Below are 13,914 nucleotides of genomic sequence, written 5' to 3' on the forward strand. Positions count from 1 at the left end.
AGAACTGAACTAGAACTGAATTAGAACTGAACTAGAACTGAACTAGAACTGAACTAGAACTGAACTAGAACTGAAATAGAACTGAAATAGAACTGAACTAGAACTAGAATTGAACTAGAAGTAGAACTAAACTAAAACTGAACTAATACTAAATTAGAACTGAACAAGAATTAATCCAACACAGAACGAGAATTGATATTTGTTTATCACTGACTGTTTATTCAGCCCTCGAAACGTTTTTTATTTTTAATTTAAACAAAATAACTGAGTCATAAAGTTATTTAGATAGTTTCTCATCTAAAAATATTGAGTATTATTTTATTTTGGTATTGTTCGGTCTTTAAGAAGAAATCTGTTAAATTTGTTTATTTATTTAAGAAAAAAAAAAATATATTCTTTTCCAATTTTTTAGTATTCTATTTTTCAAATTCTTTAAAGAATTTAAAATTTTGTTCAAAACTTTTTATTGTAGACTTAAAAAGACACTAACTTGTTTTTAATGATAATTATGACAAAACAAGACTATAACATAACAATAGATTTTGCTTGTGAATAATTTTAATTTTAACTTACCTTCTAGCTTGGGAAGCTATATAATATATACGTTTAATGTGTTTATTGCGAATTTTTTTAGCATGAAGTAATGATACTTCATAACTCACATTGGCATCGTTCATCTAAATAAAGAAGATATTAATCTTTTTTGCCAAAAACAACATAATGAAAATGTAATTAACCTTTTCACATTTGCTCACAGATATAGGCTGACCATTACAGAAAGCTCCCTGGCCCAGTTTTGTGGTATAGATTTTGTTTTGAGGCGCCACGTTAACTACACCCAAAACAATTTCCTTATTAATAGATAAACCTATAGAAACACAAGTATGCGGTATTTGTGCTATAAAGTTAGAAGTACCATCTATGGGATCTATTATCCAAGTGGGAGCATTTGTTAGCTCTTTGGTTATATTATTATTTTTGGCTGTATCTTCTTCTCCTATAAATTTATGTTCAGGATATTTTTTCAAAATTTCAGACCATAAAAAATCCTCTATACGATTATCGTAATCGGTGACCACATCATAGAAATCTGTTTTAATATCCACTTTTTTGCTATTCAAATTATAGCCTTCCATTAAAATTTCGCCCGCCTTGAGGGCCAATGGATAAATGAAATCGTATAGTTCATCTATAAGCTCTTTGGAGGCCATGTTAAACTTTCATAAAATTAAATCGTTATTACTTAAACAATTTCAAATTTATTAACACAGTTTAGTTTTTGATTTTTTTCTTCTAATTAAACTCACTTGATTTTAATAATTGCTACTGTTGCTGTTAGATGTTTTGTAAACACTGACAAGTTTTCAATTAAAAAAATTTTATATTTTTTGTTCTTAGTACCAAAACGGGTTTATTAACATTTATATTTCAGTTTCTGTCTGTTTTCATACAGACATTGTTTGTCTATTCTTCTCAGTTGCAAGTGTCTATGCTTGCTCTCTTGTTTTGTATATCTTAAACGTACAAATGTAGAAAGAACTATAGCTGAGATTACAGAGAAGAAACATACCATTTTGATTTGGTTAGGCAGGGGCGTTGATTGGGGAAATCAAAATGACGGACTATAACTAATGAACTAGAACAGAACTAGAACAGAACTAGAACATAACTAGAACAAAACTAGAACAGAACTAGAACAGAACTAGAATAGAATAGAACTGGAATAGAACTAGAACAGAACTAGAACAGAACTAGAACAGAACTAGAACAGAACTAGAACAGAACTAGAACAGAACTAGAACAGAACTAGAACAAAACTAGAACTAGAACAGAACAGAACTAGAACAGAACTAGAACAGAACTAGAACAGAACTAGAACTAGAACAGAACTAGAACAGAACTAGAACAGAACTAGAACAGAACTAGAACAGAACTAGAACAGAACTAGAACAGAACTAGAACAGAACTAAATAGAACTAGAATAGAACTAGAACAGAACTAGAACTAGAACTAGAACTGAACTAGAACTGAACTAGAACTGAACTAGAACTGAACTAGAACTGAACTAGAACTGAACTAGAACTGAACTAGAACTGAACTAGAACTGAACTAGAACTGAACTAGAACTGAACTAGAACTGAACTAGAACTGAACTAGAACTGAACTAGAACTGAACTAGAACTGAACTAGAACTGAACTAGAACTGAACTAGAACTGAACTAGAACTGAACTAGAACTGAACTAGAACTGAACTAGAACTGAACTAGAACTGAACTAGAACAGAACTAGAACAGAACTAGAACAGAACTAGAACAGAACTAGAACAGAACTAGAACAGAACTAGAACAGAACTAGAACAGAACTAGAACAGAACTAGAACAGAACTAGAACAGAACTAGAACAGAACTAGAACAGAACTAGAACAGAACTAGAACAGAACTAGAACAGAACTAGAACAGAACTAGAACAGAACTAGAACAGAACTAGAACAGAACTAGAACAGAACTAGAACATAAGTAGAACAGAACTAGAACAGAACTAGAACAGAACTAGAACAGAACTAGAACAGAACTAGAACAGAACTAGAACAGAACTAGAACAGAACTAGAACAGAACTAGAACAGAACTAGAACAGAACTAGAACAGAACTAGAACAGAACTAGAACAGAACTAGAACAGAACTAGAATAGAACTAGAACAGAACTAGAACAGAACTAGAACAGAACTAGAACAGAACTAGAACAGAACTAGAACAGAACTAGAACAAAACTAGAACAGAAATAGAACAGAACTAGAACAGAACTAGAACAGAACTAGAACAGAACTAGAACTGAACTAGAACTGAACTAGAACAGAACTAGAACAGAACTAGAACAGAACTAGAACAGAACTAGAACTGAACTAGAACAGAACTAGAACAGAACTAGAACAGAACTAGAACAGAACTAGAACAGAACTAGAACAGAACTAGAACAGAACTAGAACAGAACTAGAACAGAACTAGAACAGAACTAGAACAGAACTAGAACAGAACTAGAACAGAACTAGAACAGAACTATAACAGAACTAGAACAGAACTAGAACTGAACTAGAACTGAACTAGAACTGTACTAGAACTGGAACTGGAACTGTACTAAAATTCAGATGTCGTCTTTCAATAAGTTGTGATATTAGATCGACTGTTTCCTCCTATCTAATGACAAATAATTCAGAGATCTTCAAACAATATCTTTGAAAGTGTTTTAAATATATTTTTATACTTTTTATCATTGAATATCTTTCTTCCAGCTTTTGAATATTTTGTATAGCTACGTCTCTGTTAGACAATTTTAAATATCTCTTATCTACAACATGTTTGCTGTGAAGCTTCTTTGATAATTTTTTTAAACACAAGCATCTATTTTTTTAACCATTTTTTCTGTATGAACAAAATGTTCTTATACTTTTTATAGTTACAAATTTTTAATCGTTGTAAAATGGAGAGAGAGTAAAATAACTTAAACTATTATTCCTACAAATCCTCAAATGTATTAAAACTAAACATGTTACCAGTAAAAACTTTTAAGTAACAAATGTTTCTAGTAACAATTTGTAGAAATTTACAGGATTTGGAGATATTGTTTGAAATTGTGAATCTTATTTGAATTCTTAATGACTTTTATGTTTTTTTCTCTTAATTACTTATTAATTTGTTTTTAGGATGATAAAATACTTAAATACTAAAGATAAGCAGAATGTTATTATTGCATGTTTATATGCAATTTCATCAGCATTTTTATTATGGAGATTTACAATAGAAATTTAAATTTTGATGCAGTTTTCTTTGTTTAGTCTGGGGTACATATTAATAAAATTATAATTCTATTGACTATGACAATAAAGAATGAGCTAATGCAGGTTGTTTTTTTAATAAAAAGTAAATAAATTGTGATGTTGAAGGTAAGGATTGTACTGCGGTAATATTGGACAAAGATCTCGGTTATATTTATGGCAAAGAAGCGATTATACAGGGATTATCGCCTAAGAAAATGTATGGAATGGAAAAGTTTTTAATACAGATCTGGAATTTTATGAATTCCTGTTATAAGTTTATAAGATTTAGTCTTTATCTTCTTTTTATCACTTTCTAGGGTCCCCCAACTGGTCCCGGACAAGGTCCCCCTGGACCACCCGAACGTGCTGGCCAAGAAAACTTACATGCTTTGCAACGAGCTATTGACACTATGGAGGAGAAGGGTTTGCAAGAAGATCCTCGCTACACCCAACTGCTCGCCATACGCGCCACCTCTAAACATCAACATTTAACTAGCAATCAGATCAACATGTTGAGGACCCAAATTACAGCTTATCGTCTATTGGCACGTAATAAACCCATTTCCATGCAAATGCAACAAGCATTTCAACAGGCAGCCCAACAACAACAGCAGCAACAAGGTCCTCCTGGACCTACCATACCAGGGCATCCAGGAGTACCCGGACCAGCACCTGGTCCTCCGGGACCCCAACAACCAGGACAAACTGGCACACCACCACAATGTCCTACACCACCAGCTTCGCCCTATGGCCAACCACCAGGTGCAGGCAAAATGCAACCACCACCACATGTGCAGCAGCAACAACAAATGCCACCCGGACAAATAGGGCCAATAGGTGGTCCTCAAACTGGACCTCCCGGACCTCTACCACAAGATATGCATCAAATGCCTAATGGAGGTAAACCACCAGGACCACCCATGATGGGAGGAGGACAGCCACCTATATCTTCTCCCATGCCCGCCACCATGGCAGCCCAAGGTATACGACCACCCGGCCCGGCAGGCATGCCACCTCAAGGAGTGCCTAAACCAGGAGCTCCACCACCTCAACAACCCATGCCTAAACCAAATCGCATTACTACCGTAGCAAAACCTCAAGGTTTAGATCCCATAGTCTTATTGCAGGAAAGAGAAAATCGTATAGCTTCACGCATTGCTCTACGAATGCAAGAACTGCAGCGTTTGCCCGCTACAATGCCAGAAGATTTAAGATTACAAGCCGCTATAGAACTAAGAGCCCTACGAGTGCTTAACTTTCAACGACAACTAAGAACCGAAATAGTACAGTGCACTAGACGCGACACTACCCTAGAAACAGCGGTTAATATTAAAGCCTATAAGAGAACTAAAAGACAAGGTTTGCGTGAGGCACGTGCTACCGAAAAACTCGAGAAACAACAGAAATTGGAGGCGGAACGTAAACGTCGGCAAAAACATCAAGAATTTCTTGCCGCCGTCTTACAACATGGCAAAGATTTCAAGGAATACCATCGTAATAATAAGGCACAGTTGGCTAGAATGAATAAGGCCATTATGAACTATCATGCCAATGCAGAACGTGAACAGAAGAAGGAACAAGAGCGTATAGAAAAGGAACGTATGCGTCGTTTGATGGCCGAGGATGAAGAGGGTTATCGTAAGCTTATCGATCAAAAGAAAGATAAACGTTTGGCATTCCTGCTCTCACAAACCGATGAATACATTAGCAATCTCACACAGATGGTGAAGCAGCACAAGGACGATCAAATGAAGAAGAAAGAAGATGAACAGAAACGTTTGCTGCAATACAAGAAGGAGCTGTTAGTGAGTGGAGAATACATAAATATTGATGATAGTAGTGTAGCGGCTGATTTGCATGTCACTGTGATGGAACAAAGCACTGGCAAGAAATTGACCGGAGAAGATGGTCCTGTACTGAAACATTTACACAGATGGCTAGAACAACATCCCGGTTGGGATTGGGTGGAAGATGATGATAATGCCGTTAATGAGGAAGAGAAAAATCAAGAAGAAAAGGAGAAACAGGAGGGAGAAGAAAATGCTAAAGAGGGTGATGAAAAGAATGAAGAAAATGCCCTTATTGAAGATCCTTCGGCTTTCATTAAAAAGGTCAAAGTTGAGGATGATGAATATCGTACCGAGGAGCAAACCTATTACAGTATTGCCCATACTATACACGAAAAGGTTACCGAACAGGCCAGTATTATGGTTAATGGTAAATTAAAGGAATACCAGTTGAAGGGTCTAGAATGGTTGGTTTCTTTGTACAACAATAATTTGAATGGCATCTTGGCTGATGAAATGGGTCTGGGTAAAACTATACAAACCATTTCTTTGGTTACCTATTTAATGGATCGCAAAAAGGTTATGGGTCCTTTTTTGATTATTGTTCCCCTTTCTACTCTACCCAATTGGGTGTTGGAATTTGAAAAATGGGCTCCCTCGGTGGGTGTAGTCAGTTATAAGGGTTCTCCCCAGGGCCGCCGACTTTTGCAGAATCAAATGCGCGCCACTAAATTCAATGTTTTGCTCACCACTTATGAATACGTTATTAAAGATAAAGCGGTATTGGCCAAAATACAATGGAAATACATGATTATCGATGAAGGTCATCGTATGAAAAATCATCATTGCAAACTGACACAAGTTTTGAATACTCACTATATAGCGCCCTATCGTTTACTGTTGACCGGTACTCCCTTGCAAAATAAATTGCCCGAGTTGTGGGCTCTATTGAATTTCTTGTTACCCTCTATTTTCAAATCCTGCTCCACCTTCGAGCAATGGTTTAATGCTCCCTTTGCCACTACCGGTGAAAAGGTCGAATTGAATGAAGAGGAAACCATTTTGATTATTAGACGTTTGCACAAAGTATTGCGTCCCTTCTTGCTGAGACGTTTGAAGAAAGAAGTCGAACATCAATTGCCCGATAAGGTGGAATACATTATCAAGTGTGACATGTCCGGTTTGCAAAGAGTTCTCTATAAACACATGCAAAGCAAGGGTGTTTTACTAACCGATGGTTCCGAAAAGGGTAAACAGGGCAAGGGTGGTGCTAAGGCTCTTATGAACACAATTGTACAATTGCGTAAGCTGTGTAATCATCCATTTATGTTCCAGCATATTGAGGAAAAGTTCAGTGATCATACCGGTGTTCACGGCATGGTTTCGGGTCCCGATCTCTATCGTGTATCGGGTAAATTTGAATTGCTAGATCGTATTTTACCCAAACTTAAGGCCACTAATCACAGAGTATTGCTCTTCTGTCAAATGACACAGTGCATGACTATAATTGAGGATTATTTGAGCTGGCGTCAATTTGGTTACTTACGTTTGGATGGTACCACCAAGGCTGAAGATCGTGGTGAACTTTTGCGCAAATTCAATGCCAAGGATTCGGATTATTTCGTTTTCTTGCTTTCCACTCGAGCCGGTGGTTTAGGTTTGAATTTACAAACAGCCGATACTGTGGTGATTTTCGATTCCGATTGGAATCCTCATCAAGATTTACAAGCTCAGGATCGTGCCCATCGTATTGGTCAGCGTAATGAGGTGCGTGTCTTGCGTCTTATGACAGTGAATTCTGTGGAAGAACGTATTTTAGCTGCCGCACGTTATAAGTTGAATATGGACGAAAAGGTTATTCAGGCCGGTATGTTCGATCAGAAGTCTACGGGCAGTGAACGTCAACAGTTCTTGCAAACCATTCTACATGCTGATGATGCCGATGAGGAAGAAGAAAATGAGGTGCCTGATGATGAAATGGTCAATATGATGATTGGCCGTAGTGAAGAGGAAATTGAGTTGTTTAAAAAGATGGATATTGAGCGTAAGAAAGAGGATGAACGTTTGCATCCTGGCAGAGAACGTTTAATCGATGAATCTGAGTTGCCCGATTGGTTGACCAAGGACGATGATGAGGTGGAACGTTGGCATACTTATGAGGAGGACATTATTTTGGGTAAGTGGAAATATTCTTCAGATGTACAAAATGGAATAGTTCACAAAGTTCTATTTAAGTTCAGTTTCAGTTCATGTTCAGTTCTAGTTCAGTTTCAGTTTATGTTCAGTTCTAGTTCAGTTCTATTTCAGTTCTAGTTCAGTTCTAGTTCAGTTCTAGTTCAGTTCTAGTTCAGTTCTAGTTCAGTTCTAGTTCAGTTCTAGTTCAGTTCTAGTTCAGTTCTAGTTCAGTTCTAGTTCAGTTCTAGTTCAGTTCTAGTTCAGTTCTAGTTCAGTTCTAGTTCAGTTCTAGTTCTAGTTCAGTTCTAGTTCAGTTCTAGTTCAGTTCTAGTTCAGTTCTAGTTCAGTTCTAGTTCAGTTCTAGTTCAGTTCTAGTTCAGTTCTAGTTCAGTTCTAGTTCAGTTCTAGTTCAGTTCTAGTTCAATTCTAGTTCAGTTCTAGTTCAGTTCTAGTTCAGTTCTAGTTCAGTTCTAGTTCAGTTCTAGTTCAGTTCAGTTCTAGTTCAGTTCTAGTTCATTTCAGTTCTAGTTCAGTTCTAGTTCAGTTCAGTTCTAGTACAGTTCTAGTTCAGTTCTAGTTCAGTTCTAGTTCAGTTCTAGTTCAGTTCTAGTTCAGTTCTAGTTCAGTTCTAGTTCAGTTCTAGTTCAGTTCTAGTTCAGTTCTAGTTCAGTTCTAGTTCAGTTCTAGTTCAGTTCTAGTTCAGTTCTAGTTCAGTTCTAGTTCAGTTCTAGTTCAGTTCTAGTTCAGTTCTAGTTCAGTTCTAGTTCAGTTCTAGTTCAGTTCTAGTTCAGTTCTAGTTCAGTTCTAGTTCAGTTCTAGTTCAGTTCTAGTTCTTTCTATTTCAGTTCTATTTCAGTTCTAGTTCAGTTCTAGTTCAGTTCTAGTTCAGTTCTAGTTTCTAGTTCAGTTCTAGTTCAGTTCTAGTTCAGTTCTAGTTCAGTTCTAGTTCAGTTCTAGTTCAGTTCTAGTTCAGTTCTAGTTCAGTTCTAGTTCAGTTCTAGTTCAGTTCTAGTTCAGTTCTAGTTCAGTTCTAGTTCAGTTCTAGTTCAGTTCTAGTTCAGTTCTAGTTCAGTTCTAGTTCAGTTCTAGTTCAGTTCTAGTTCAGTTCTAGTTCAGTCAGTCTAGTTCGATTCTAGTTCAGTTCTAGTTTCAGTTCTAGTTCAGTTCTAGTTCAGTTCTAGTTCTAGTAGTTCTAGTTCAGTTCTAGTTCAGTTCAGTTCTAGTTCAGTTCTAGTTCATTAGTTCTAGTTCAGTTCTAGTTCAGTTCTAGTTCAGTTCTAGTCAGTTCTAGTTCAGTTCTAGTTCAGTTCTAGTTCAGTTCTAGTTCAGTTCTAGTTCAGTTCTAGTCAGTTCTAGTTCAGTTCTAGTTCAGTTCTAGTTCAGTCTAGTTCAGTTCTAGTTCAGTTCTAGTTCAGTTCTAGTTCAGTTCTAGTTCAGTTCTAGTTCAGTCTAGTTCAGTTCTAGTTCAGTTCTAGTCAGTTCTAGTTCAGTTCTAGTTCAGTTCTAGTTCAGTCTAGTTCAGTTCTAGTTTAGTTCTAGTTCAGTTCTAGTTCAGTTCTAGTTCAGTTCTAGTTCAGTTCTAGTTCAGTTCTAGTTCAGTTCTAGTTCAGTTCTAGTTAGTCTAGTTCAGTTTAGTTCAGTTCTAGTAGTTAGCAGTTCGTCTAGTTCAGTCTAGTTCGTCTAGTTCAGGTTCTAGTTCAGTTCTAGTTAAGTTCAGTTCAGTTCTAATTTCAGTTCTAGTTCAGTTCAAGTTCAGTTTTAGTGTTTAGTTAAGTTCCAGCACAGTTCAAGTTCAGTTGTAGTTCGTTTCTAGTTCCAGGTAATTACATATTTCTTTTTCCCTTTTTATAGGTCGCGGTTCCCGTCACGCAAAGGAAGTCGATACACCGATAGTCTTACCGAGAAAGAACCTAATTACGAGCCATTGATGATGGCGCCGAATTTGATGATGAAGACGAGGAGGAAGAAGCTAAACGCAAGAGACGTAAACGTATAAAATCCGTAAATAGATGATTCGGATGATGAATCTCTGGCGGGTCATTCAATTAAACGAAGACGTCGTCAAAATATCGACAAAAAACTTAAGAAACAAATGGGTAAAATAATGTCGGCTGTCATAAAATACACCCACGAAGATGGTCGCATTATATCGGAACCTTTTATGAAACTACCCTCCCGACAGCGTCTGCCAGATTATTATGAAATCATTAAAAGACCGGTGGATATAAAGAAAATCTTGCAGCGCATAGAAGATTGTAAATATGCCGACTTGGATGATTTACAAAAGGATTTCGTGCAACTATGTCAAAATGCCCAAATTTACAATGAGGAGAATTCTTTAATTTATCTAGATTCCATAGAGTTGGAGAAAGTGTTTGTGAATGCCAAACAACGCATACAAGCACAAGCTTCACAAAATTCCTCCATCACCGGTGAAGGTGGCAATGCATCGGATAACTCAGAAAATGAAGATAATTCTGGTCAAGATAATTCTGATGATGAAGAAATAGCCTCCACCTCAGCGGCTGCCGTTAAAATGAAACTTAAACTTAATAAAACCATAGCCAGCACACCCACCACTCCCACACCCTCGTCCGCACCCCCAGTAAGTGCTTCGACTAGTAAAAAGCAAACAAGACGCAAACGTTCTCAAAAGAAATACACCATATCGGATGATGATGATGACGATATGGATTAGCTACCACTCGGAGTGGTATTCTCTTTGCAAACTCATCATGATTAAAGAAAAAGAAGCTTAAACATGTTTCTATATTTACATATTTTAAACATTGGGTTTTCAGTTTTTCTTGATTTAGTTGTTAAATATTTTTGCTTGTCCCCCCTTTATTTCATTTTTAACATATTTATTCTTAAAATAATTGGTTTAAAATTTTATCCACTCTATAGATTTTTGTAAAATTTTGTTTAATAATTTGCTTTTAATCACTTCTTTTTTTTTTTTTTTCTTATTTAAGTATGTCTTTTATTTTTTTCAAACATATGTACGTATTTCTTTTAGTTTACTTTTTTAAATATAAACGCAAATAAAAAATTTATAATATTTAAAATATACCATTTGCGGAAAATGATAAAAAAAATTATAAAAAATAAATTGCTATTCTTCAGAATTAGATTTAAACAGGAAAATTTAAAATAAAAATGTAATTCAAAATTATTCTAACAAAAATACATTTATTAAAGAAAAAAAAATATTCAATATATTAAATAAAAAAATACTTACATTAAAAAACAATAATCAATGTTTTTATTTGGAAAATAACCATAGCGTACAAGGTAGGTGAGAGCAGTGTTTTATGGGAAGCTTTACTTTACACATAAACAGTTTAGAAACAAAATAAAACATTTTTATAATTTTCTTTTCCGCCTGTAAAACCAAACCCCATATAAACAGTGTCATGACCTTATAGCTATAAAACTCACTATAACTTTAAAGTTTAAGCGCATTCTTAGTAGTTTATTTAGTAAAGCGAAAGAGAGAGAGAGAGAGAGGAGATTAGAAAAAGGAATTTCTTCCGCATTATATTTTTTTAAAGAATTTCTAAAAACAGGTACTAATTACAAATTAGGAGATTTAACATAGATATTTAACATGTAAACAAGTTTACACTTATAAACGGCTAAGATTAAATAACGGTTAACACTACTTACAAAACAGACTATGTAGCTACAGAGAGACAAACAGGTGTGTGAATAGACCTCAGGTATGGAAAATTGAAAATTTTGAAAGTAGACTTTAGACTTGAATATAAACTAGTCTATATATAGACTAGACTATAGACTAGACTATAGCCTAGACTATAGACTAGACAAGACTATAGACTAGACTATAGACTAGGATAGACTATAGACTAGACTATAGACTAGAATAGACTATAGACTAGACTATAGACTAGACTAGACTATAGACTAGACCATAGACTAGACACTATGAACTAGACTATAAACTAGACTGTACACTAGACTATAGACTAGACTATAGACTAGACTATAGACTAGACTATAGACTAGACTATAAACTAGACTATAGACTAGACTATAGACTAGTCTATAGACTACTAGACTAGACTATAGACTAGACTATAGACTAGACTATAGACTAGACTATAGACTAGGCTATAGACTACACTATAGACTACACTATAGACTGGACTATAGACTAGACTATAGACTAGACTATAGACTAGACAATAGACTAGACAATAGACTAGACTATATACTAGACTATACACTTGACTATAGACTAGACTATAGAATAGACTCTAGACTAGACTATAGACTAGACTATAGACTAGACTATAGACTAGATTAGACTAGACTTTAGACTAGACTATAGACTAGACTATAGACTAGACTATAGACTAGACAAGGCTATAGACAAGACTATAGACTAGACTATAGACTAGAATAGACTATAGACTAGACTATAGACTAGACTATAGACTAGAATAGACTATAGACTAGACTATAGACTAGACTATAGACTAGACTATAGACAAGAGTATTAACTAGACTATAGACTAGACTATAGACTATATTATAGTCTAGACTATAGACTAGACTATAGACTAGACTATAGACTAGACTATAGACTAGACTATAGACTAGACTATAGACTAGACTATAGACTAGACTATAGACTAGACTATAGACTAGACGATAGACCTAGACTATAGACGAACTATAGACTAACTATAGAGTAGACTATAGAGTAGACTATAGACTAGACTATAGACTAGAACTATGACTAGACTATAAACTAGACTATAGACTAGACTATAGACTAGACTATAGACTAGACTATAGACTAGACTATAGACTAGACTATAGACTAGACTATATCCTAGACTATAGACTAGACTATAGACTAGACTAGACTATAGACTAGACTATAGACTAGACTATAGACCAGACTAGACTATAGACAGACTAGACTATAGACTAGACTATAGTCTAGACTATAGACTAGACTATAGACTAGACTATAGACTAGACTATAGACTAGACTATAGACTAGACATAGACGAGACAATAGACTAGACTATAGACTAGACTATAGACAGACTATAGACTAGACTATAGACTAGACTATAGGACTAGACTATAGACTAGACTATAGACTAGACTATAGACGACTATAGACTAGACTATAGACTAGACTATAGACTAGACTATAGACTAGACTATAGACTAGACTATAGACTAGACTATAGACAGACTATAGACTAGACTATAGACTAAACTATAGACTAGACTATAGACTAGACTAAGACTTGACTATAGACTAGACTATTGACTAGACTATAGACAAGACTATAGACTAGACTATAGACTAGACTATAGACTAGACTATAGACTAGTCTAGTCTAGTCTATAGTCTAGTCTATAGTCTAGTCTAGTCTATAGTCTAGTCTATAGTCTAGACTATAGTCTAGACTATAGTGTAGTCTATAGTCTATAGACTATAGACTTGACTATAGACTAGACTATAGACTAGACTATAGACTAGACTATAGACTAGACTATAGACTATACTAGGACTAGACTAGACTATAGACTACTATAGACTAGTCTATAGACTAGACTATAGACTAGACTAAAGACTAGACTATAGACTAGACTACATACTAGACTATAGAGTAGACTATAGACTAGACTATAGACTAGACTATAGACTACACTATAGACTAGACTATAGACTATAGACTAGACTATAGACTAGACTATAGACTGATATAGACTAGACTATAGACTAGACTATAGACTAGACTATAGACTAGACTATAGACTAGACTATAGACTAGACTATAGACTAGACTATAGACTAGAATATAGACTAGACTATAGACTATACTATAGGACTAGACTGTAGACTAGACTATAGACTAGACTATACACTAGACTATAGACTAGACTATAGACTAGACTATAGGCTAGACTATAGGCTATAGACTAGACTATATGTAGGCTACACTATAGACTTGACTATAGACTAGACTATAGCAAAACTATAGACTATAGTCTAGACTATAGACTAGACTGAACTAGACTATAGCAAGACTAGACTATAGACTAGACTATAGAAGAATAAAGACTAGACTATATACTAGACTATGACTAT

At 35.2% G+C, this 13,914-nt stretch overlaps 2 protein-coding genes across 3 annotated transcripts in view; one reads left to right on the forward strand and one right to left on the reverse strand.

Annotated features, from left to right (window-relative positions):
• Positions 1–1,493, reverse strand: part of LOC119615384 (inositol monophosphatase 2-like) — a 3,510-nt gene extending 2,017 nt beyond the window's left edge. Inside the window, exons 1-3 of one of the 2 annotated variants that reach the window (XM_037971441.1) lie at positions 1,308–1,493; positions 738–1,217; positions 574–677 (exon numbers count right to left, since the gene is read on the reverse strand). In XM_037971441.1, the coding sequence (XP_037827369.1) occupies positions 574–677; positions 738–1,211 (578 nt within the window). In that variant the 5' untranslated portion in view covers positions 1,212–1,217; positions 1,308–1,493. Of the gene's footprint in view, positions 1–573; positions 678–737; positions 1,243–1,307 lie in introns of both variants that reach the window. The other variant, XM_037971442.1, reaches the window with a different exon arrangement.
• Positions 1–10,690, forward strand: part of LOC119615383 (ATP-dependent helicase brm-like) — a 12,640-nt gene extending 1,950 nt beyond the window's left edge. Inside the window, 5 exon segments of the mRNA XM_037971440.1 lie at positions 4,131–7,776; positions 9,627–9,653; positions 9,656–9,684; positions 9,687–9,779; positions 9,781–10,690. Coding sequence (XP_037827368.1) covers positions 4,131–7,776; positions 9,627–9,653; positions 9,656–9,684; positions 9,687–9,779; positions 9,781–10,473 — 4,488 coding nt within the window. The 3' untranslated portion in view covers positions 10,474–10,690.
• The last annotated feature ends 3,224 nt before the right edge of the window (positions 10,691–13,914 follow it).

Source organism: Lucilia sericata, unplaced genomic scaffold, assembly GCF_015586225.1.
Source record: "Lucilia sericata isolate MDLA Ls3-8-SP2 unplaced genomic scaffold, ASM1558622v1 Contig005149F_arrow, whole genome shotgun sequence".
Lineage (NCBI taxonomy): Eukaryota > Metazoa > Arthropoda > Insecta > Diptera > Calliphoridae > Lucilia > Lucilia sericata.